Raw genomic sequence first — 26,547 nt, 5'->3', positions numbered from 1 at the left:
AACTAAAAAGAAACAAAAACATGCAGGGAGCAGGGAGAGCTAAAGAAAGGTGCCAAGATGAAAAAAAGAAAGAAAAGTAAAGGAGGTGTTGTGTGACTTTGGAAAGAGAGGTATCTTTTTGATCCATATGGAAGAAAGCTGCACACTGGCAGTTGGAGCGTTCGCCTCAGTGGGGGATTCGCCTGTAAAGGTCTATAAAAAGATCAGAAAGTGGAAATCAGAGCGTGCAGGCAGGTTGTGCTGTGTGTTTTTCCTTTCTCTCCTGTTGCTGGCTTCCCACCTAGATGACTACATGTGGCGGAGTGCTGAGTGAGGCTCTGCTGACGGGTCGCTCTGGGTGAATGAGATGTTCCCTTAGGAGGACATCACCTCTGCTCAGCTCACATCCACATGACATTCACTCTCATTTCAAACTCTTTTCTTTCATTCATCACACTCTAAATCCATTACTGTCACTTGAACTTTTTCTATTTTTTATCTACTCCTCATGTTATCCCTTGACATATCCATCCATTCTGGCCCGTCATGCTTTGTTTTTTTCTTTCAACCTTCCTGTGTCCTTCCTCCCTAACATTTTATCATACTGTCTCCTGTTTCCTTTTATCACATTTATCACATATTTTCTCAGTTTCTACTTCCTCTCTAAGGCTCCTTACCCCTTCTATCTATCCACTATCCCTCCATTCCCAACTTTTCAGTTTCCCTTATTGGATCAGAAGCATCAGAAACATTAGAGATTTCAGATACCACAAAGGTTTTTGTAGTCTTGCAAACCTGGGGGCATTATGTAAATATGTAGGGAAGAGAGATAACAAATTGGGACCCCTGTTAACACTAAGCAGTATGCATGTCATATATGTTCTGACTTGTCACTATTTTTTAATAACATCAGTCATCCAGGTTGTGGTGATGAAGCATACTCTTGGAGAGCACGCAAGCTGATTTGTGTTGAATGTAGAGGGAACTTAATAACATGTCAGACTGAGGAAAACAGGGACACCGACAAGTTAAAACAGAAATGAGACAGAGGGAAGTCTAGATGAAGGAACTGGAGGATGCGAAGAAAAGAAATCAAGACATAAACCAAAACACAAGATTGCATAATGAAAGTCATCACCAGAATACCTATAAAGTAAGAACAGGAATCAAAGACTCACTGAAGTCATGATGAAGTTTTCTAGAATTATTTACTAGAATAAAGAAACCAAAAGCAAATATGTAATCCAGCAAACATAAAAATCAAATTGAACTTTAAATTTTCAATAAAGCATAAACCAGCATTAAAATATATTAACTTAGAATGTGAAGCTCAAATAGACAGGAAACTCTTAGGTCATGATAGTGAGACCGCATGTGTTTTTCCACGCATTTATTTTTGGACACATTTTTAATTTACGCATTTTCAAAAACCTGAGTAACAGTTCATTCATCATTAAAGGCAAAGAAAGGTGGAAAAAGTCATGGAATATGGCAACAGACAGCATAACCTGATCATTGTGGACTGATGAGTAGCGTGTAAACTTTCCTTATACATAAAACAGATGTGACGTTTGTAATCAGTATAAGTTGCACAGCTGTTTTATTTAATTATATAGTTGTTCTTATTCGACTCCTTTAAAATGATTCAATAGCACTTGACAACAGAACGGGCACAAGTAACTCTTTATCTTGATGCAGCTAATTCTTGATATTTTATTCATGTATAATTGAATAAGAAGAACATTGAATTGGCATTTTCACATTTGTGTTTAATTTAGTGTATTTCTGTTCAGTTATGCCAGAGTCCACTTTGTACAATACTAAGGCCTGAAACGCATCTAAATACAATTTAGCCATAAATGTGCTTCATGTTTACTTTGACAGGGTAGTGTTTTTTGCATTTGTTTTACTTCCTCTTGACATATAAATCAGACATATACATTTGGCAAGCCTTCAGCTATTGTCTGTGGACAGCGGCTCTCAGGTCTTCCGGTGAAACCGGTACATTTCCAGGTCCGAGATAATAAAAACCTAAAACATCTTCAGAGATTGAGATTGCATTTTGGCAATGCCGTGTTTGTCATGCTCTAGCCTTCTCAGACATGATTGGTTAGTAGAATTAAAACTGGTGTATGAAAATAGAAACCAGAAAACTCATCCACACAGAAGAAACGTCTACATTGTGTGTGATGATAAAATAATAATCCCATGTCACAAGAAGAGCTAAAACTCACATTCTTGCCTAAAGTGCAGTGAATATTGATAGAAGGAAATCAAATACAAACTGCTCCTAACAGTAATCCAGGCAAAGAAGAACTAAAAGACATGTTTAAAAGTTTTAACCTTTCTTTTCTATAATTTCCTGCAGTGGCGACGATAGCACGTGTAAAACAAATGTGGCGATGAAGAAAAAAACAGGCAAGACGCATCAGCTGTGCATGGTTGTAAAGAAAGCTGCTCTCTGTAGCAGGTGATGAGAAGCAGGAGTGTTCATATGTGTGGGCATGCCCATATGTTTTCTCTCTTCTGAGTGCTACATTATGATGTGTGTGGCTTGTATCTAAAGACCTACAAGGAACTGCATGCAGTGGTTCCCTCTGCTTACAAGCCATAAAACAAGCTATAAAAACACCAATGTTGCTTAAAAAAAAAAAGAAAAGAAAAGAAACTCAGTATTTCTCAGTTGAGTTGAAATGTGCCATTTTTGAGGAAACTAAGGGAGTTTCATCCTTTCTCCAAAGGATTCCCTAAAGACCTTATTGAAACTGATTGCTATATTTATTTTCTGTTTTCATGATGAATGTGCTGTTTGCACGTGCTTTAATCATCAATCACAGAATAACTTATATTTCACCAGCAGGCCCGGTAGGCTTGTCTTTTAGTGACAGAATTAATACAAAAATGGAAAAACAGTAAACAGTGAAATTAGGTGCTAAAATCCGTCATGTCAAACAGCAGGAAACCCCCTGACTGAAGAATGGAAGGAGGTGATTTAATTTCACTCCAAAACAGGTACAGTAATAAGGAACAGATGCATCCCTCTGTGTGTGCGTGTCGTGTGTTTGGACAAACTGTAGCAGTATGTGCACGTGTGCTTCGTAGATCTCTGGATTGAATATCACTACATTTGATACTTTTATGTGAGTAGCTGCCTTTGAATGATTGTGCGTACAGGTGCCCATAAATGAGATCATCATTTATGCTGGTGAGTATGTGTCCATAAGGGTAAATGTTGTCTTAGTTTGTACATAGATGTATAGTTTCAATGAGTGGGACAAAATGAGCTAAACCGTAAACATATGTGTGCACATATTTGATACCTACAGAGTATATGTGTGATTTCTGGGGATTTTTATACTGAAAGAAAGGTACTGACAGCTCAGCTCAGTCCACATCACACATTAGATAAGGTCAAATTTACCCTCAAGCTCTTAATATCTCAGAGAAACTCTCATCAAGTGGAAAAAAGTAGTGGACTGAATTTGATCCTCTTACAGGTTGTTTGCATTGCATCCAGGAGTCCGCAGAGGCAACCGATTCAAACTATCACTCACTTTTCTCCCTTTGGCGTTTTCTGTCTGTGTACTTTGGATTACGATCAACAAACCCCAAGCTGAGGGAACATTAACCTGTTCATTTTTCTCACACTTGGAGTCCGCAAATAATTTTTTTCTATGAAGCTATATACCTATACCTATGTTTCATTACAATGAGAAACACCTTTTGTCAGAAAAAAAAACCCTTTTATGATTCTTCGGAGTTATGCTTCCTGTGTTTAATGGAGGCATACTTGTCTTTGGAAGGCTTTAGACCAGAGTTGGACCTCCCCAAAAACTCCACTAATCATATTCCATCTTTTTCTGATTAGCGCACACCTGAACGACCCTCTGGACAAGCACAATGGCTGTTTATGGGCAAACAATCTGCTCTAGATTAGCTCTGTTCTGCCCTTTTATGGCCACCCTGTCACTATTAATACCTCAACAAAACAAATCACCAGCCAATTGATAACAGACCGGAACAACATTTTTGTTGTGGTATTGTCTGAATTCGACAAGCCCAGCTGTGTGCATGTGCCTGTGTGCATGAAACGTGTATTGTGTAGGAAAAAATTAAAATAGGGAATGGTGGGGGAGTGGAATTCAACAACTGGGGAGCTGCAGATAAAAACAGTGATAAATCTTGCAATGCCTTCAAAGTTTTCCAACATCAACGAAGTCGTGAGGCCATTTAGAAGATCTGGAAGAACTTTTTGGTTTTATCAGTTCATTACTTTTAGTCTCTTGTGAGATTTTTAGTAAAAGGTCCTCCTTAAGAAGCAGCTTTTTCCTGTCTGGCATGTAAACTCAACCAGACACATCATTATGAGGGGTCTGTCGTTAGCTTGACCTCAATGTTTAGCTGCTCCCTCACCCTTATCTCGCACTTAGCCATTCCTCTTTGGTCCCTGGTTGCCCTTCTTTCAGAATTCCCGTCACTCTTTCTTACACTTATTTTCATCTCAGTGTTTTACTTCCATAAATATGTTAAAGTAAATAGTATCCATACAAAAAAAAATAAGTGTTACTTTTGATAGCGTCTCTCTCTTTGTCACACATAAAGCACTAGTCAGAGTTTGCCAGTCCACTGCTGGATTTTCATTCACCTAAATTTCTGCCAGTATGCTATGCCAAAATATGATGCAGTGAGTAATGTGATGGAAACACATCGGTTTGGTAAATGACAATATTTCTTGTGGTCTCCCAAGATGCTTTCGTGATGTGGGAAAGAGGCACTAACATCTGGTATCAGTGGGCCAGTGAGTAAATCAAAGACTTTTTGAGGTCTGAAACATTACAGCTGCTACAAACACTGAAACTCCAACTGTAAAATTGTTGCCAATTAGAGGGATAGATGTGTTTAGCTGTTATAGAATATCAAGGGTGATCAATCATTTACTATTTAAAGTGTATGTGCTTTCCTGTCTGGCTCTGCTTACGAGTCAGAAACCTCTTGATTCCAATTTAACCAAGAAGCAAAAAAAAAAAAAAAAAAAGATTTTTTTATATTTACATTTTGCTTTTAGCAGCATTTTAAACATTTACTCTGAAATGCCTCCATAGAAATATAGCTATAAACATGCATAAACATGTAATTTGTCAAGTCCTCTTCATCTCCTTCACCATGTGTTCTCCATTCAAGCTCTTTTTTCATGTCAGGTAAAATGCCAAATACTTTCATGTCCCTGTAGACTTGGACAAAGCAGATCATACATGTGTCTGTCACAGAAAAGCGGCTCAGAGGGTCAGAGATGCCACATTCCTGCAGAGACACTGAGCCACGACAGGGTCACAAAGGCCAGAGACCACAGGCAGAGCTCTGAGACACTCTCATCAAGTGATGAGCCTTTCTTGGTCTCAGCCCTTAGTCAGGTACAGTGCCGTTCTGATTCAAACTCCAACAAGCAGAGTCCAAATGACTGGAAATTGCTTTGCTCTGTTCATTTTGTTTTAAGATCATTTAAGAGTTAACAGCTGATATTTTAAGAATGGTGATTATAGCTGCCACATTGTAAAAGAGTTATGCATAAAACTGATGCAGAGATCATTTGAACTGCAACAAGGTGGGTTATTATTTTTTACATTTTTCATCTTGTGATGCTTATGGAGGTAAAACTTTCCCAGAGCCTGGAAAAGTCATTTATTGAGATTTTAAGCCAAGCTGAAAGTTGTTTTTCAACTGCTGTCACATCACTTTATTAAATTTTGCTTTTTTTCCCCTTCAGACATTTACATAGATTTTAAATATGTGGTGATTTTATCTTGTGTTTTTGGCAAAAATGACTTGCTGTTCAGTGTCTGTCATCATTTCCAGATGAAAAAGAAGGTAATTTTTTTCTGGCCCTGAAGTCTGATGCATTTAATATTTAACATTTATTGCTTTTTTGCTGGGAAAGGAGGCAAAAATATTTGTAGATATATATTATTTGTTGCTGCCAGTTTGTTTGAACAAGTGTTGTGTTTGCTGAATGTGGAGCTCAGATATATACACATATCACCACGTTTGAGATAAAGTGGCATATGTTAGTCACATGATTGTTATTTCCATCTGAATGAATTTACATTTGGAAGTTTGGCCCCACTCTTGGATACCTGTCATTGTGCACACATGGAAATCAGGCTGTAGTGAGAGCAAACCCCAAGCACAGAACAGAGCAGGTATCCGTGACAACAAGTATGATACTTCATAAATGTGTCACAATATGAAAGGAGTTGTGGTGGGCCACAAAGCAGTATGTAGGTACACAGCAGCTGTGGACAGGGCAGCTCAGCTTATTTCATAACTAACTGTTATAGATATAAAATTTAATTATTTTGGATGAACATAATTATAAAATGACATTATAGATAGAAAGGCATCAGCTGATGAAGGCTACCACTGATACCACTGATATCAGCTGACCTGCTAGGATTATGGCTTAGCTTGACTTTGTGATTTGAACAGAGGAAAAGTGATTATTAGTACTTTGCTTTGTTTTTATTATATTTTACAGGTTGGGTAAGAGTACTTTTTGTATTCTAGGGCCTTCATTACAATTTCTCATGACTCAGACAATAGGCTGCGGTGGTGGTGGAATAATTAGCAGCGTTGTCTCACAGCATGACCTTTCTGGTAAATTTCAGTTTTAAGTTCTGCTACAATAAAAGGCTGGAAGACAAAGCAAATGAGTTCAGGCACAAGTGGCTGCTCTGAAACGACATGAGAATAAGAGGTAAGGAAATCTGAATGACTGAAGCAAACTTTTTTACATGAAACCTTTCCCCCAGCAAAATGAAGCGAAAATCCCATGTTGCCTCATAAGTGTCCCAGTCCTTTAACAACTAGGCACTTACTAACCAATTTTGTTTTGAATTAAAACCGCAGTCCTTAGTTTAACAATCTGCCATGAAATTTGAAAATAAATCATGAAATTCAAGCAAGCAGTTTTCCAGGAAATCATGTATGACAAAACATCATTTACAAAATATCACAATGACATTGTCAGGTTAAGCTGACCAACTCGTCTGTGGTCTGAGGTTTTCGGCACAAAGTGCAAACAAGACGTAAGGGGTCTAGTTTAGGAATAGTTTCACAAATTCCAGCAAGCATGTTTTCCTTTGCATAGAATTAAGAGTTTGCTGCTGTTACTCTGTTGTTAAGACACGCAAAATTGTATAGTGAAAAATTAAGGGAAGAGTTTAAGAGGTATTTTTTAAAGTGAGTCAGGGCAGGAGGAAGGCAGGAGATATCATGGCAAATGAGGAGAGGTGAGGCATAACACAGGGGAGGAGAAGTGCAGGTCAGACTGCACTCTGGTGGAAGTGGCTCAGGCCTCCTGGGCTCCCAGTCAAAGCTTCCTCTGTTAGACCAGAGATCTGATGGTTCCCTTGAGGCCTGGGTCCTGGAAGTGGGCTGGCAGAGCAAATAAACAGAGAGGATGTGCTCGTGCTCAACACCTTCACATATGTATACTTACACGAGTTGAAAAGGACACACACATACAATTATACACTAACACTAAGAGATGTACTTGTGATGTGGACAACACCATCACACCTTTAGGGGGAAGCTGGCGTAAGGACGGGTTTTGTTTAATTTGTGGAGACAGAAATCCTGGGAATATTTCTGAAGGACAAGTAGTTGGAATTGTCTTGATGTCTCAGTTGTGATGTGGAACAATGGGTAGAAAAGTATGAACTTGTGTACTATGAATGTGCTTTCAGTGCAGATTTAAAAACCCACACAAAGGGCTTATGGAAAGTACACCTTATAAAATTTTCTTCAAAGAGTTGAACCACAAGAAGACTAGCAATACATTGAAAAGAAAATTACAAATCTCAACAGAGAAAAAGGACAATAGCGACTCTCAGAAGAACATATATATATATATATATATATATATATATATATATATATATATATATATATATATATATATAAGATTTAAAGATAAATGTGGCTTCCTTCCAAAATTGTGCTCTGTTGTTCAGTCTCACTGTGCTAATGTGCTTCAGTGTAATTCATCATCACATCGTTATACACACCACAGCCGGCCAAGTTACTGAACTGCCTGCGACTGTGAGACTTGCTGAGCAAATAAATCATTTACATCACAGCTGATGCACATGTTGTAACACAGTTGTGACACATATATGCCACATCAGAAAGCAGCATCCATCAAAATGACAAGATGTACACACGTATATTCACACATTAACAGTCTCTTGTCCTAGTATGTCAAGGGGCTGTTGACCTTCACTGAGCTCCACTTCCTGTGTTCCTCCAACAAGAGTCCCAAGAGGGAGAACTCTAAACCAACAAAAACCTTCGTCCCTGTCTTTAAACCTCTTATCAATGTCCACCTCCTTTATTTTTATTTCTTGATATTTCCTGCCACATCTTAACATCTGCCTCAGTTCATCCCATATCTTGGCACCTTGAGGAGAGATATGAAAAATGAGATGAGACTCATTTCCAAAGACAATGCTAAGACCTATTACCCATTCTTCTCTGTATAAACTCTGCAAAACAATAGCACTCAGTTAAATGAAAGGCAGTTGTAATGCACAGTGACTGGAGCAATATCCATGGTAAGTGTCATACACACACTGATCTACTGTCAGGACCACTGTTCTCTCTATGTGCTACAAGTAATATCCTCTGCAGAACTTTCCCACCTGTAAATGCAAAAATAAATCAAGGTACTGTCGGATTTAAAAACATAACAATGAACATTCCCCCTCTGGAAGGAGACCCCTTGCTAAAGTACATAATCTTCAGTGTAAAATGATCTACCCCAAGGCCTGCCTCTGGAAACTGTCCTCGAGTTTCTTCCAATGCCGCCATGCTGGTTTTGGCAACAGCTCCCACAGCAGGCTAGGATCCTACATGGCCCTGCCTGTACCCCATGCTGGGCAGGAAGCTGACGGGTCAGCCACCCGCAGCAAAATTGACTGTTTGGAGAAGATGGACAGAACCAAAGATTGTATGCTATAATATGGAGAACTTGTGACTTCCTGGAGGTTGCATTTAAACATTTAAACAAAGCTAAACTATCAACAGACACCGTTGAGTCTTTTTTTTTAAAAAAAATAGATTTTGCATTGCTCTCTTTTAACCTCCAAAAATTAACAAGAATTTGGGGAATCTTGTCTGCAGGATGTGTGAGTATCAATCACAGATCATTAATCAAGGTCTTTTATTGGATAAGCACAAACCATGTAGTGCCCAATCAAATTCCAATGATTTGTGTATGGTAATTAATTGTCCTCTAGATACACAAGCTGTCAAAAACAGCAGCCAGCTGTCACAGTTAATTACATCCGCACTGACAGTATATCAACAAAAGCCAAAAGAGGCTGCCCAAATCCTGTCCAGGCCTCTCTGTCACCCATGTATTTTCTTAATACTAATTACAAGATAAAGTATTTATATTTTATTGTAGATTTGGAGAGACAGAAATGTCAGTAGCATAGGCCAGCTAACACGAAGTAGTACATGTAGGCCTGTTAATGAGTTGCGGGTGAACCGGGGTCGTAACAAGGCCATGGGTTCCTTTAAGCTAACTTCATAGGGCAGAACAGATAATAAAAACATAAACATCCAAATCATGCCGCGCCTTTAATATAAACTTTTCTATCCAACACAATAACAGTGGAAAACTGATCAGTTTATTCCTAGCTTTCATTAAAAATCTTTTCAACACTGCAGTGTCGTGGCCGCTTATTTGTTTTAGTAGATTCATTGTTTATGACTGTTAAGAAAACACTTGAAGAAAAGCTATTTGCTATTTCTTAAGAAAATTATGAAACTGTACTTTCATTTGTATTTGTGTGCTTTATAGGATACAAGTAATAATACTTATTGGCAATTACTGTAGGTCCATATTTTGATCTTCTAAGGTTACTGTTCTGCTGGATCCATTTTGTTTCCATGGGTTGTGTTTCTGTATCTGATGTGTACGGTGGCCCTGAGAGGCCAAATGGACTGCAACTTAAGAAAACACCAGCAATAAGAAAACGCTGCAAAAGCACACAAAACACAACGGAAATAGGAAAAAACAAAACACAAATGGGAAAAAAACCTGATTTTCAAAAGCACAAGGGAAGTGTTTCTGGGGAGACAATAACCCGACGGACCAGTTGCAGGAACCAAAATATGCTAAGAATTGCGCTGGAAGACACTTAAAAGAAGTGGAGGATCTATTGGTTTTGTGAGGAAAGAAAAGATGAGAGGTAAGTGTGTTAGCCTAACTATTAGCCTCGGGTTATTGTCTCCCCAGAAACACTTCCCTTGTGTTTTTTTCCTATTTCCGTTGTCGTTTTTCCCATTTCCATTGTGTTCTGTGTGCTTTTGCAGCATTTTTCTTTTTGATGGTGTTTTGTTAAGTTGCAGTCCGTTTGGACTCTCAGGGCCACTGTAGTACGATGTGCTTATAATGCTGCTGTCTTTGTCAAAGTGTTATAAAATTGTGGAAGCTGAAAGGGACCAAAACTGAACTCTTGTGTGCTGCAGGCAAGTGGCTCTAACCGGCACAGCTCCTATCACAGTAAAGAGATCAACTATGACATATAAACAGTACTCTGCAAATATAGATCCACAATATTTCCACACTTTAGCAATGTCTGTAACAATGCCCACATGAACATGTTTAGCAGTTTTATTTTTTAACATCTTATTTTAGCACACGAGCATGCTGTTGGTGATCAGGTAGTAGGAAGCCCAGGAGTTTTCAGGTATTCAGTACTGGAGTGCATTTTTCTAGCACTGTCATCTCACAGCAAGAGGTTTCTGGCTTCTAACCTACTGGTCAGCTGGAGCCTTTCCATATTTTCTCCCACTGTCCAAAGAGATAATTGTTAGTTTAATTTTTTATTCTAAATTGGCTGCATGTAAAAATGTGAAAATATGTCTCTATTTGTTGGTCAGCTTCACGTGGTTATAAGTTTGATAAATGTTTCAGAAAGTTGTTGGATGATCATGAAGGTTAATGTGCTGTTGATGTCTTAGTTGTTTACAAGTCATGTGACCTCTGTCATTTAGCTGCTTTTTGTAGGGCTAAAGGAACATTGAGAATATTACTAAAGTTGACAGGATTCATTTTTTGACGTCCAAATAGTCCATACATGTGGACACTGTTGCTTCCTACTCTGGACACAAGCTTTTGTTTAAATGGGACACTTTGTGTTAAGTTACATTCTTTGGGAAGTTGTTGTGTCCCCTTAATGGTTTGTTCATGCTTCACAGTATCTGTGGGGAAAAGAAGCATCATTTGAAGTTCATCAGACAGCTGGTCCTGATTGACACTGCAGTTTAAAGGTTGTTGTAAAAGGTTGTGACCATTCCTGGCCTCAGAAAGTCTTATGGAGGATGGAACAATATTCATCTGCATGAAATGAAGATGGATAAGGTAGACACCTCATCAGGTTTCTTGGCTGGAGAGCAACAGGAGGCCGGCATCATGTCAGTCTGAGCAGATGAGAGAGCGAGACAGATTATGTCAACAAGTAGCAATGCTGATAGGACGGGCTGAATATAAATTGACGTGTTTCAAATCATAGATTGAATATAAGGAGAGTCAAGCAAAGTGCACTGAGAGGACATGGAAAAAAAGCGGAGAGGGTGCTTGCTAACATCATCGTTTGGTTCGCTTATAAATCCTGACTGACATTAAAAGGCTGCAAGATTACTGGATGGCATCCAAGCCCTCACACAGACTCTCCTACACATAAGACCATATATACACATGTATTCTATATTCTCACAGACATGAGCATGCATGCTTAACATTGTCTGACTTTTGGCAGGCAGATCCCGACATTTTTTCTTTTAATTAAATGACACTAATTGCTAATATTTGGTGCCAATATAAAACATTTCTAGCCAACAAAATTATACTACAACTTCTAAAACTATTATATATAATGAAGAGAATGAGAAACACACTCAGATTCCCAGTGCACAAACCTTTACATTCACACACACAAAGCTCAGACTGATTCCAGTTTAATGGGGTGTGTTTTAGAGGCTGTGTCATGCTGACCGACATACTTTCACATTCCAAAACAAAAACACACGGGTCACTTCTTCCTCCACCCTCAACTTCTTGTCCAGACGCCTCAGCCTCCACTGTCCCACCCACCAGAGACACCCAGGGGAGAGCTGCTCAGTCTGACATGCTGCTTATGTATGTACAGTTTACAGATGTGTAGTGAGTTCAGTTAGTATTCACTATTGCTGAGCAGATTCTGTTAACATTCAGATTTGTTTTTTCTCTACACATTTGTATCATAACTCCTCAAATACAACACACACATCAAAGGTGATGGATATGCTTCGGTGAAGACTGACAAACAAGGGCTTGGTAGAGAAGTTCAAACACTGTTTACCTCCACAACTCATTACACGTGACATAGATATGGAGCTAGAGGGTTTATGAACATCTTAGGCCATTCAACAAGTACTTGTGAAGTGTTCTGCCAACATTTTAAAAGCTCAACTGTACTTTACAGATTATCAGCACTATTATCATGAAAATATGTTTTGTTCTGGAATTAAATTAGCATAGTCAAATATACTTACAAGCAGGTAAATAATGTGCAAAAAATGAAATTTAAAGACATACCATTAGATGAAATATAAAGGTCACAGTACTTGAGCTACCCCTAGGTTTTTTTTTTTTATTATTTTACAGAGAAATATTCAATTCAATTTTATTTTATTTATACAGAACCAAGTCACAACAACATTTGCCTCAATGCGCTTTATATTGTGAGGTAGACCCTACATACAGAGAAAAACCTAACAATCATATGACTCCCTATGAGCAAGCACTTTGGCGACAGCGGGAAGAAAAAACTCCCTTTTAACAGGAAGAAACCTGCGGCAGAACCAGGCTCAGGGAGAAGGAAGACAGGACAAAAGACATGCTGTGGAAGAGAGCCAGAGATTAATAACAAGCACAATTCAATGCAGAGAGGTCTATGAACACATTGTGAGTGAGAAAGGTGACTGAAGAAGAAATACTCAATGCATTATGGGAATCCCCCAGCAACATACACCTTTTGCAGCATAACTAAGGGAGGATTCAGGGTCACCTGATCAAGCCCTAACTATATGCTTTAGCAAGGAAAGTTTTAAGTCTAATCTTAAAAGTAGAGATCTGTCTTCAAACCGAAAGCTGGTTCCACAGAAGCGGGTCCTGAAAACTGAAGGCTCTCCCTCCCATTCTACATTTAAATACTGTAGGAACAACAAGTAAGCCTGCAGTGCAAGACCAAAGTGTTCTAATGGGGTGATATGGTACTATAAGGTCATTAAGATAAGTTGGGGCCTGATTATTTAAGACATTGTATGTGAGGAGCAGGATTTTGAATTAAATCTGGATTTAATAGCCAAAGAAGGGAAGCCAGTATAGGAGAAATATGCTCTCTCTTTCTAGTCCCTGTCAGTACTCTTGCTGCAGCATATGTGCAATCATACATGGAAATAGAGTATATAAGTCACCAACAGAGTTTTTACAATTCTAACAACCCTGAAAGTCAATATGACCACCTTTATTCTTCAACAGCGTGAATTCTTTTGAGCAAGCTTTATTGTAATTTTTTAAGTGGTCTTCAGGAATGGTTCTCCAAGCTTCTTGAAGGACATTTCAAAGCTCTTCTTCGGATGTTGGCTGACTTTTGTTCTGTTCTTTGTCAAGATGAACCCACACTGCTTCAATAATGTTGAGGTCCAGGCTCCAAGCAGCCCAGTCGATGACTGGTAGTATTCCACTGTGTGTTTTTCTATCCAGCTAAGCTTTTACTGGATTGGCAGTGTGTTTAGGATCATTGCCGTGCTGAAAAATGAACCTGTTGCCTATCAGATGCTTTCCAGATGGTATTGCATGGCGAATGAAAATCTGATGATACTTTTCCGCATTTCTAATTCCAAACATTTTGACAATGCAGCTCCAAACCAGGGGAGAGCCGCCACCATGTTTTACAGATGGCTGTAGACAATTACTGTTGTACTTCTCTACCAACCTCTTCTGCACATTTTGACAAGGATTTGACCCAAAAATGTCACATTTGGATTTATTGGTCCATAAGACAAGTTGCTACTCATTTTACCTCCAGTTATTCTATATTTTTTGCATACCCCTGCCTTCCCCTGGCCTGCACCCTTCCAGTGAGACCGTTTCTGATGAGGTTTTGTTGGGCAATAGAAGGATCAGCTGAAAGGCCAGATGCAGCTCTCAGGTCCTGTCTCAAGTCTTATCTGGATTTCCTTTTCCTATTTCTCAAGGTTAGGACTTTTAGGTACTGTTCATCTTCTTTAGTTGGTTCTTTTATAGGCTTGCCACTTCTCCTTTTGTCCCCCATTTGCACCATTTTCTCTTTTTTTTAAGGACCCACTGAACACCATGCAGAAACAAGCCAGCGTGTTTGGTTTGTAGCATTTTAGGTATCATCTTATTGGTGAAACAATTTTCTTTTATTCCTTCCAAACTTTCTTCTAGTACCAAAGTGTCTATATATCAATTATGGAATTAATTCTTTGCTAAGTTGTGTCTTATGTGTCCAGACCTTTGCATGCCACTGTGTTTATGACTAATTTTATGAACACTTTCTTATATTTATGACACCTCTTTTTTCCCTGTTATATTAAGATGACTCATGACACAGCACACATTTGTCAGTTGTTTTGGTTTGTTGTTGAAATGAGCAGAAACTGGAATTACACTTCCACAGCCGTATGCATATTTGTGTATACACATCTGCACAGAGAAGGGTGTTATGGGTGACTTATGTTAAAAGAGTTGCACACACAACTCGCAATTTCACCAGCAAAAATTGTCAAGCAATGTGATTGTTTAGTCTAATTTGAGTTCAAAGTTGGTCTTTAAAGAAAGACGAGAACAAAACTGATGTTGGGCTATTGGTTTTATTAACGTGTTATTATTGCCTAATTAGCACTAAAAGCAGTAAGCAGTCGATGCTTATGGGAATGCAATTAGTTTGTCAGGTAGGAAGTGTTCCAAGATTTTACCCTGTGGGGAATATGAACAGCTTGGCTAAAATTCAAGGGAAAAACATTTGCAAACAGGGTGAAAGTGCGCATTGTGTCAAAGCCATACATGTAAAGTTCAGAGTGGCTGTTACGGTCCCTAAATTACTGGCTCAGAGGAACCCATAAACTATGAGAAGCCACAAGCTGTTGGGAGTTCAAAGCAAATTTAATGATGCAAAAACCGAACACAAATAAGGGAGATGGAAGCCCTGGCCAAAACAAACAAATGAGAGAGAAGGTCTTGAACCAGCCAAGTACTGCTTCTTTGGATTCTGCCTTCTGTCCTAAAATAAAAAATACTCAACAGTCAATGATTAACACCACAACCAAAAACATGTCTGCTGGTAACTCAGCTAATAGCTAACAAAACAAACCTGCAAAAACAGCTCAGGATTAAAGCTGACTCTGCGGTGGTGGTGAGCCAGACGCTCTACACCTCTGGCTTTCAATATGTGATCGTCAACATGCACAACCAATGAGAGAGAAAGCATGTGAATGAAAAATGATCAAGACAAGAAGGAAGAACGTAGCAGAGGAGAGAAAAACAGTGGCTAACATAACACGTTGCTTCATACTGTAGCAGTTCAAGAATTATTAAATTGTTTCAAGAAGAGAAAGTGAAGGAGTCATAAGATTTCAGATAAGTTTTCAGAGTGAGAAAGAAAAAAGAGCATAGAGGGGTGTGTGTAGTTTTATGCATGCACTGGGCCATTTCTTTTCTTTGGTTATGCACCATGGTTTCCTCTACTTTTACAAACCGCTGGGTTGCTGAAACAAATAAATAGGGTCGTTAAGCCATATGTGTAGTCCTAAATTACAGCTGTTCTAAAGTTGATCAGAACCAGATCTACTTTAATCTTCAAGCTAAATAATCTTTTTAGCTGCTGTCATGCCAACGATATAAATCCAAGAAACCCTCCTGCTCAGACGTACATCTGCATCACATTAGCCCAACTTAGATCACTGACTGAGTGATTGATTGATGGATTGACTGACTGATGCAATGAGTGACAATCTTCATCTCAGTATTCACTTGCCTTTCTCCACCTCAGCTCAGAGCCTGGCTTTATACATCCCTCTCAACACTCCACGCTACAGGCTGCAGATTAAAGCCACTCTCATCTGGATCTCATCAGTTAAGGCTGGCCTCGCTATTTTATAGGTTATTTTTCATTCAAGAGAGGGAGGGGGATCTCGTAGTGATTTAAGGTTACACTGCATGGAGGCTGGAGGAAAATAAAAGCAACTTATTGTCTTGAGGGGACCTTGACTGAAGCAGCATGCTAAATCCCCTCCGGTAACAGCTTGCAGTTTTCGGGATAGGAGTTGGGAATTCATCTGTGTTTTTTCAAGCATGCATGTGTGATATTTGTTGCATGCTGTGCTGCTAGAAATTCTGAGCCATTTCCTCTGTTTTTTTTTTCCAGCTGTGATGCTTGTAACATGTGGTGGATTGTTGTGGGATTGCTGAACGACTGTCATTTCCAAACACCCTAAATCAAGTGTGAGAAAATTTCTTGCCCAATAATTGTTGTGCAATGCTGACTTAGGGACAAATGCATCTACACGACTTTACGAGTTTACATCACAAAAGTAGACTGTAAACAACTTCTTAGAAGTTTTTTTTGTTTTTTTGTTTTTCAGATGAATTCATAGTTTAAGTACAGTGACTAAAATTCAGAATAAGAAGTAACTGTAGCTTGTTTTTACCTACTTTTTTAAAACTATAGTGAAACAGACCAACAGACCAGTAGCCCTCAGGCAGCTTTGATGATCTGCTGACAAATGAGCTAGTTGCTCATTTGTCAGCAGATTGCCAAAATGAACTTGAGTTCTTGGGTTTATTTATTATTGCAATAGTTAGTTAGTTGACTCTAAGTCTACTGTTATTTGTAAAGGATGACCTCTCTCATTTCCAATGCTGTTTTGATGCAGGTTAATAATGCGTATAAAGTAAGCTGCTCTTTACTTGTTTGCTGCTGCTAGTGCTGAATACCTTCCTCTAAATGATGATGTGTTAGTTGTCAGTGAGGGTGGCAGGATGTCATTGTTGTCCTCACTTTTATCTTCAGCTGCACTTACACACTTATACACTGTTTTAATACTAAAACAGTTGGCTCGCGGTGTACACTTTCCAAATATTTTTTACTTTACAAAGTTCACGTGAACAGCAACAAACTTATAAAACTGCAGTGCTGAAATTATTCAATTTAATTACTGCTCTCTGAAGCAAAGCTTTTTTGACTCTACCAAGCAGATTTTGCTTCTTGGCTCTTTACTAATTAAAATAGCCATTTCTACTTGATGGGCAACAAATCACATTTGCATAGAAAAGTGCATCATGCAAGCCTGTTTTTCATCAGTGCAATGCGCTACACAGTTAAAATGCAGATTCGTCACAGCAGTTATCCTGTTTTTGCTGTTTCATTTACCACTCTGTAATTGTCTGATCACATGATCCAATATGTAACAAAGTCAACATCAACTGAAAGATTTGGTTTGACTGTAGAAGTGCTGGTTTGCAAACTTTTTATTACATATGGAGGTTTTCTGTTTCCCTCTGAGCAAATCAACATCTGGGTATGGCTTTTTATGTATCAAACATATAACGGCGGTATCACTCAAATAAAATAAAATGGCTTTCCCAGCTGATCTGAAATTGGCGTTGAATATTCTCCTTTTCTTCTTTCAGGAGGAAGTGCTGTAAAGGATTCAGGTTTGTGATGGGCCAGTGCATACCTGAAAGTAGGTAAACCATTTGCTCCATCACATAAGTTTTGCTCATAAACTCTCACATCTGGATCCACATGTTTCAAATCTGATGCAATTTTGTTTTCCTCGAAGGCAGTTCATAAACATAACAAACTGTACAAAACATAACGTGGAACACCTTTGTCAGTTTAGCAGTCCTTTCATATAGCTTGTACACTCCAATCACCTGAAACAAACGGCACATAAAAAATAATATGTCTTGGCAAAGACAACTGACAACTGTGATTTTCCACAACAAACATCTGATTCTTGTGAAAGTTGTCAGCTTTCATGGCCATGATCTCACGGGCTGGTGAAAAGCATTGCTAAACAATTTAGTTTCTTTCTAAAACTGTAATCCTGAGCTTCCAGATGGTAACAGTAATTAGCATCAGACACTAGACGGTGCTGTTCTTCCATGACCCCATGAAGAACGAATGCTTCCCTAAATTATTTGTGAATAGCTGATATATAAGGAGAGACTGAAGATTGACAATAGATATGATTATATCTGTAGTAGGTTTCTTACAGCAGGTTAAAATTTGAACTTGAGTCAACTTGAGCAACAATTAAGTTATAATAAAGTATATAAACAAAATAAATCCGTGCTTAACTTTGTTTGACATGCCATTAAAATCTCCAAATGCTGTGGTGCTTACAGCCCCAGCCAGAGGCTATAAGTGAGGCACAGAAACCCAGAGAAGAGATCAAATAACTGCATTTTAATGTTTCAGTTTAATGGTTCCTTTGACTTAATAGCACACAAGTTTAATGCAGGCTGATGTAGGATTTCAGTTATATTCTATACTAACTACGACATGAGCTACTCTGTTGAAAATCTGACAATACACTTATTAGATGAAATCCTAGACTTAGTGTGACTAGTCGCAGGCTTAAAGATTGGGTTAAAGGCTCAGTCATTCAGGAGGAGCTCAGAGGAGAGCTGCTACTCTATCACATTATATGGAGCCAGTTGAGGTGGTTCCTGGGTGCCTCTTAGATGAAGTGTTTTGGATATGTTCTACCAGGAGGAGACCCTGGAGCATACCCAGGACATGCTGGAGACATTACGTCTCGTGCCTGGTTTCCTTGTTTCACCCTTAGAAAAGCTGAAGGAGGTGTTTGGGGAGAGGGAGGTCTGGGTGTCTCTGCTTTGACAGCCCCTCCCACGATGGGGAAATACATATAAACAGCAGAATAACAAGCAAGCAACTCTAGGTTGCAGTGGCGTATATAAACTCCAACATTCATTGTGATGAGATACTGTAAAACATGAACTTAATGAAACTGAATAAAGCCATGCAGAGTCTGCACTGATGTAAGGTTATGAAAAAAATCTCTTGTCCACAAATTGTTTGTGTTGAATATGGAGGAAACTTCAGATAGTTACAGGTATGAGTTACATGATAATATTTCAGACTGTGTCAGTAATAAAGGTAATGAAATGGCTTGTATGGAAACTTTGTACATTACTTTGTAAATGTTTTGCTTGTGTTACACCCATCCTACTGTGATATGTGTAAACCCTTTTTGAGATGTTTCTTTACTTGTTCTGAAACTCTATGAATAAAACGAAGCAGTAATGAAGCTGTATAAAATGCTCACGCCACACTCCTCTTTATAGGTGTGGATGTGTGTGCTGCGTCACCTTGCGAGCAGCAGTGCACTGATAACTTTGGACGAGTTGTCTGCACGTGCTATCCTGGATATCGCTTTGACCGAGAAAGACACCGCAACCACAAATCTCCATACTGCCTGGGTCAGTTTTCATTATCGTTATCTCTGGGAAAATAATTTTATATTTATATATATTTATATTTTACAATTTAATATGCTTTTGGCATAGGCTATTTGTCATTCACTGCACCACACTTCTTTATTCTTGAAAGTGATCTAAGTAACAAGTGTGGTGTGGAACTAAACAGGTGAAATAGCTCCCTCTTGTGGTTTTGTGCAGCAAAACATTTTCTCTCTATTACCACCAGCTTTCTGGGCTTAGACCAGGACCTGGAAAAGTAATTCTAAAAAGCTCTTAATTACATTTAAGACCTCAAAATGACTTTCATCTTTCAAATTCTACAATAAAAAATGAACCTGAAAACACACAAATGTGAAATTACTATGTGTAAGTGTAGGAATTGAAATAAACATTCAAATTTTACTTGAGATTTACTGTAAACTAACTTTATCTTTCTGTCTCTATCACACAAAAATATGCAGACATTGATGAGTGCGAGGCCCCAGGCAGCAGTCTGTGTGACCACGAGTGTGTGAACACAGTGGGCAGCTTTGAGTGTCGCTGTCGCAGTGGTTACATACTTGCATCGGATCAACACTCTTGCATCCCCATACACAACTGTAAGTTTCTGTGCCACTGTAACTCATCATCGCATCATTTGAGCCTTTTTTTTTTTTTTTCCATGTTTGTCTTCTATTTTTCCTGCTCTGTTTCGTTCATTTTAGTTGTAGAGTGGTCAACCTTTGTTGTTTTCAGATGTGCTTATAAATAAATTGATCGCTGTAAACAGAACTTGTAGCAGATTCTTTTAGGCCTTTGGCTGTTTTAAATAAGATATCGCTTCCAGCTGGTTGTAGGGCAGATTATGTTATAACAAAGATAGATGTGAGATTTTATGTGAGGTTGAACAGAAGAAGGTTGTTTGAATAACTGCAACTGTGAGTAGATGCATGACAAACTTAGGATGCAAAGCCAGGAAAGTGAATGACAAGAACCCATTTTATTAGGTGATTTTTTAAAAGAAAGAAACACAAGGTTAAAAAATGAAAATAAAACCAAACCAAAAACAGGAGCATGAGTTACAACAGGAAAAACAAACACAGAGCAAACACATTGGCAACTGATAGAAGGAAGACAGGAAGATATAAACCCAAGGTAGAAAAGATGGAGATCAGACACAGGTGAAGGCAAAATACAGAAGGAAATAACCATGAAAAATGTGGACAGTGGAAAAATGGAAGTTAAGAGACAGACATAAAAGAGAGGCAAAGAAAAAATGAACACGAAAACAAAAATCCGTTAACATCAAAACACAATTACAGAACTGCTTGTGGTGGTATTTAAACTCATATGAATTCAAAAAAAAATTGACTGAACTTCTTTCTTCTGTTATTTAACTTAACAGCATGCAGTACAGTTTGAGAATTTTATTTCCTTGTTTCGTTCTTGCAGTGAGTTCATCAGGGAAGTCAGATACCTTGATGAGTTCTGGTACCTGCTCATTCACCTGTCAAGATTTTATGAACATGAAAAATAGTTTACTGCAGCTGAAACTCAAGCTGGGAAACACACACTCACCCAACCAGGTAACATCTTTATGTAATAGCAGTTAAACCAAATGACTGAATCATTCAGTTATGAACTCTTTCAGTCAGTCGATCAGACCATTTATTGTAAATGATGATGGCTAAAAAGTGAGCAAGACTTAATAGTTGCAAAAAAAAAACTGAGGATGTTAAAGAAATTGTTCAATTGTTCACAAAGTCAAACTGTGTTGGACAACATCTGACCTTTAAATTCATTTTAGTTTAAACGTTCTTCTATTCTTTTGAAGGTACCTGGCTTGGCCAACAGCAGTAATAAACCAAGTCTGGGACGAGCAGGAAAAAAACCTGATGGCCCATGCCTTTCTGGTCTTCCCGGCCCTCCAGGAGCTCCTGGTGTCCCAGGTAATATGAAACTGATGGAAATCCTAGAGACAGATCCACCTCTAGTTACAGACACTGTATTACAGTGGAGAATATTTTGGCTAGTTACCTAATAGATTTACTGGAAAATAATCAAATGAAATGTTCTGAACAGATGATGTTCGCTCGTAAAGGTAAATATTTTTCTTCTGTCTCTACCAGGACACCCAGGGCAACCTGGAATGAGAGGTGACCTTGGGGAGAGGGGCCCTCCTGGACCTCCTGGCCCTCGGGGAGACATGGGACCCATGGGTCCAGAGCCTGACCTAAAGCACATAAAGAGAGGCCGCAGGGGACCAGTGGTAAGGAAAGAAACTGGCACCATAATTTAGGTGTTCTTACAGGCTTTACCTGTAACCCTTTTCCACTGGCGCAGTGACATGACTGGTGCTGGGACGCATCCAGTTCTGTCTTGATGTAGAGACGTATTATTAATCCATTTCCAGCGGATTAGCAACCAAATCCTACAAGTAATGTTGGCAGCATAAGTTGCTATTTACTATGAATCTGAAGACTGTACCTGCAATTTATGAGTCTTTTTTTTGCAGCAGAGCCTCCAATAGTCACTGATATCAGAAGTCACTACTTGGAACTAGCAAACTTGCTTTGCCTTGAAAAAAATCTGTTCAGTGTCAGACACCAGTACTGCATCAGTGGAAAGAGATAGCTCAGAGATGAATAGATGAACTGTATGATAATAGTTTAAGCAGGTAACTGTTGCTGTGATTGAAAGAAAACCTGCTGTTCTTAAACCCATCTCTCAATCGTTTATACAGGGACCACCCGGGGCGCCAGGAAGAGATGGATTAAAGGTTGTTAAGTTTTTTTGTTTTTTAACTGTTTCTTATACCTCCTCTCACCATTCTGACATTTAAACTCACCACCGATGCTCTTCCCATGCATGAAGCTACAGTGCCCCCTGTTATGAGTCTTATTGTCCACGGAAGCAAGCAAGCTGAATACAGTTTAAAAGGTTAAAACTCAATCAGTGTTTGCTGTTTCTCATCTGCAGGGTGACAGAGGAGCTCCAGGTCCCAGAGGCCCACCTGTAAGTTATTATAGATGTATGGATTATAACACACTATATCAATGATAGGCATAGCCACTGTGAAATCACCTACTTGTTTACGGAGCCCTGGTGTAAAGCTTTAGTCTAAGCGTTTTAGGTGCTAGAAGTGATCATAAATGGATAAGAGGGTTAAAAAAACAAAGTCTTGCAAGGTTGGTTGACAAGCTGCATCCATACACCTTAAGTGTGCATCAGTCAAACACTCAATACCTGCTAATAAGTCCAATGTAGCATAAAAATAACATGCAAAAACTTTACCATGAAAACTGTAACACAGACTTTTTGGTCTGTTGTAATATTAGTCCACATTATTCATCAGATAATTTTACTGAACATGTTTTAAAAGGAACAAATGCCACAAACATGGGCAAAAGGTGGTAAATACTAGCAGACAGCTACTTGCTAAATCCCTTTGTGGCTGCAACCCCATATATTTAAGTCTAGACTAAATTTAAAAGGGTGAGCTTACAGCTGTGATGTAAAGGGTAAACTAGTTATGGGGGCTAACTGACATTTGGAGTAATGATTTAGTGACCATTCAAGGAGCTGCACTGTTTTGGGGGCCTTCAGCTTTCCCTTCATTTTCAGGCTGCATGTGCACAATTAATTAACTAACCAATCAATTTCTCGCCTGTCTCTAGGGTCCACCTGGCTCCTTTGACTTTCTTTTGCTAATGATGGCTGACATCCGAAATGACATAATCGAACTGCAAGAGAAGGTGTTTGGGGAGCAGCGGGGAATCTCTCTGGACAGTCCTCCTCATTACAGCGGGGAAGCAGATTTTGTCGAGTGGGGCTCTGGAAAAGGAGATCACATGCTTAATACCTGACCTCTAACGTCCACCTCAGAGTAACAATTACTTGATCCCAGCAAACAACATATCAATCCTGACTCTTTGCTTAGAGGATAACAGATGCTGGCGGTCAAAATGTTAGTGTGTACATAATTCCTAACCTTATGGCTAGGATGAGCCTTGCTTGAACTCTCAACAATGGTACAGACAGTAAAAGAGAGCAACTTAAATTTTGAAATCTGATGCTTTGACCACTGCAAGCGCTGTTTTGCTGCCTTTCAAGTGGATGTGAGAGTGAAGGGTGTGCGTGCAGGACATGGAGTGAGAAAGATGCCGCGTGAGCCTTTATGTCTGAGTCTCTGAGCTGTGCCTCTGAGCAGAACCACTTCAAACGACCGACTTTATCGTCTACATCTCTTCCTGTTTCTGAGTCTGTTCACGAAAGCTCTGCTGTGCCACTCACAGTTTGCCTCCAGGGCACTGGTATGAGGACCCAGGCCCTGCGCTGTTACCCTCCTCGGCACCTGCCTGTGGCATCCAGCCATGAACACTGACTGTGCAGCTAACCTCTGAGGGGGTCTTCAGAAAATAAAGATATATGAGTATGGTATTGTTAAAATTGTAAAATTAAAGAAGATCAATTTTAATAGAAAAAACATTTAACACATAGAAATCACCTGGTATGTACCACTTAGAAATAATATGAGGTGATGTAAATGATTTTAAAAAGTAAAAAATGGACACATAATAATCTTTAAACTCACTTAATGGGTTCATTATGAACATGTTCAAGAAGAATGTTGAACATCTTTTAAAATTGGAGGATGAGCCAGCAAGACAGACAAGAAGACGGCTGGTCATTTATCTTATTATTTTATTTCATTTTATTCTATTCTATTTTATTTTTTTAAGTAAATTATGAAAAGGGTAAACTGAGTGCTTGTCAAGGTTTGTCTTAATGTAGTTATTTTATAGTTTTCAATTTGAATTTGTTGTCCATCAGTTTCAAAAGATGTAATAATTAGCTGGTTTTCAACAAAGCATGTAGCAAAGGTTACAGAGGAGATGCCATGTTTAAAAAAAACATATATATTACTGATTATTTTGAGAGTAAAGTCAAAATGTCAAGATTACAGCTGTTGTTATAAGACAAACTGCCACAGCTGCTATACTCTCTAAAATGCCTTGGTAGATGAGTTAGTGAAAAGAAACTGATCAGTCATCTTATCGTGTCTTGTGACACAACATTGATGCTGTTTATTGTAACCATTGATACCCTTACATCTGTCCACTGCCAGCCATTTCATTTTGCCAAATCCACTCTTCTGTGTTTGTGTGTTTTTTTTTCCATCTGACCAGAAGCAGCTTTCTGCACCTTATACTGATCACTATACTGTACAATATCAGTGGACAGCTACATCAGGAAGAAGGAGCACAACAAAATAAAGCAGATGTGAAAGTTAAAGCCCAAGAGGTCCAAAAAGAGTAGAGCCAGGAGCTCTAAGTCTAGAAACAGCACACTATGCAGAATTCTCAAATTACACAGAGCAATAATATATACACAAATATAAAACAGCTAATAATCGCCCTAAATGATCTATTTTACTTCAGTTCAGCATAATAAAATTTTTATATGAAAAATGTTTTAACAAGGTTGCTAGGAGCAACCAGGAGCAGTCGCTATCAGGATTTATCCTCCCCACATGAAAATATGAACACAGTTTAAAATGTGTCCACTATAAGTACATTACAATGGAAAACTCAATAAACTAATTTGAGACTCTAGTATTTTCATCTGGATGATTTTGGTGCTGAATAAATGTGTATAATAATAATAATAACATAATAATCACCAATTCAGTTTGATAAGACAACCTGAGGGTTTTTGTGCCATAAATGGATTAATAGCAATTGCCAAATTTATAGCCCACTCATACTCATACTTTTCCAATTTATGTCCCAAGGAGGTTGGAGCCTGTCCCAGATGACACTGGGTAAAAAAACAGACCACACTCATACCAATTCCAACTTTGAATCTAACATGCACTGTTGCTGCACTGAAAAAGCAAGCTTGAGTAATTGTGAAAAACGGACACAGGCACAACTCACAAAGAAAGACCCAGCCAACAGTAGTTTGAAATCCAGAAACTTCTGAGACATAGTGCACTAACTAGTCAGCACTAAAAAGAGTAAAGCCAGACTCAAATTCCCTGCTTGTGTGCACAAAGTTGGCCAAATAAAGATGATTCTGACTTTCGAACCAAGTGTGGATTTATTCTGTGCCACCAGCAGAGGGTGCTAATTCTCAGATGGTGCTTTCTCAAAGCAAAGCGTTGCGTTCTTTAATTTGCTTTGTGAATCCCACCCAGGTTTTTACTTACCTGATCAAAGGGCCCTGCCACCGTCACATACTTAGAAGGTGTTTATATTTCTCCATGTTTTTGAGCATACATGGATTATCCTAGCATTCATGTACAGGCTGGTGCTCATCATTATGTTCAGCGCTGACTGTTGAACCATTGCGTGGCTGCATGTTATTATGAAAGGTGTAACAATTAGAGGTCAGAGGTGAAATGTCTTGGGGTACAGAGCTGTAGGGATAATTATAGAGTGCAGGCTGACAGTGAGGGCCTGTTTGAGCTTGTGCACCCCACAACTTAAGAGATTGTGAAATATGTTTGATTTGTGCTGTGATCTGGTTCACCACACATATTATTTTTTATATATATATTTATATATATTTAAAAAAAATTTAAATATATATGCATTTACATACACACACACACACATATATATCAGTGTCTGTTACGGGTGTGTGTGTGTGTGTGTTTCACTTCGTGACAGACTTCTCACTAGTAGTAATACACCTGCACTTTTTTTGCCCCCCCCCCCCCCCCCCCCCCCCCCCCCCCCCCCCCCACCCCCCACCCCCCTCACCCCCCACCCCACACCTCCCACCCCGTTTGGTCGGATTCGTGCGTGTGCGCATGCGCGTTCAGATGTGCTCGGCGCATGCGCGTTCAGGTGTGAAAACACACCCTCTGGGCGGTATCGACTCCTCCTAGTGGGATGGCTTAGGTTATATAGGTATAAAAGTGATCCTTTCACATTCTAAGACCATCACCGCCACGGCCTAAGGAGCACAGACACATCGCGCTAAGGACCCCAACGACTCAC

At 39.0% G+C, this 26,547-nt stretch overlaps 1 protein-coding gene across 1 annotated transcript in view; it reads left to right on the top strand.

The window, feature by feature from the left end:
- LOC146526091 (collagen and calcium-binding EGF domain-containing protein 1-like) overlaps positions 1-26,218 on the top strand; it is a 39,009-nt gene extending 12,791 nt beyond the window's left edge. The window contains exons 3-11 of the mRNA XM_085152232.1: positions 17,744-17,796; positions 19,427-19,561; positions 20,023-20,160; positions 20,993-21,126; positions 21,375-21,489; positions 21,670-21,809; positions 22,284-22,319; positions 22,520-22,555; positions 23,218-26,218. Of these exons, the coding sequence (XP_085008358.1) occupies positions 17,744-17,796; positions 19,427-19,561; positions 20,023-20,160; positions 20,993-21,126; positions 21,375-21,489; positions 21,670-21,809; positions 22,284-22,319; positions 22,520-22,555; positions 23,218-23,406 (976 nt within the window). The 3' untranslated portion in view covers positions 23,407-26,218. The remainder of the gene's footprint in view (positions 1-17,743; positions 17,797-19,426; positions 19,562-20,022; positions 20,161-20,992; positions 21,127-21,374; positions 21,490-21,669; positions 21,810-22,283; positions 22,320-22,519; positions 22,556-23,217) is intronic.
- The last annotated feature ends 329 nt before the right edge of the window (positions 26,219-26,547 follow it).

This window comes from Neolamprologus multifasciatus, chromosome 1, assembly GCF_963576455.1.
Source record: "Neolamprologus multifasciatus chromosome 1, fNeoMul1.2, whole genome shotgun sequence".
NCBI lineage: Eukaryota > Metazoa > Chordata > Actinopteri > Cichliformes > Cichlidae > Neolamprologus > Neolamprologus multifasciatus.
This window is presented reverse-complemented; position numbering and strand designations above follow the sequence as displayed.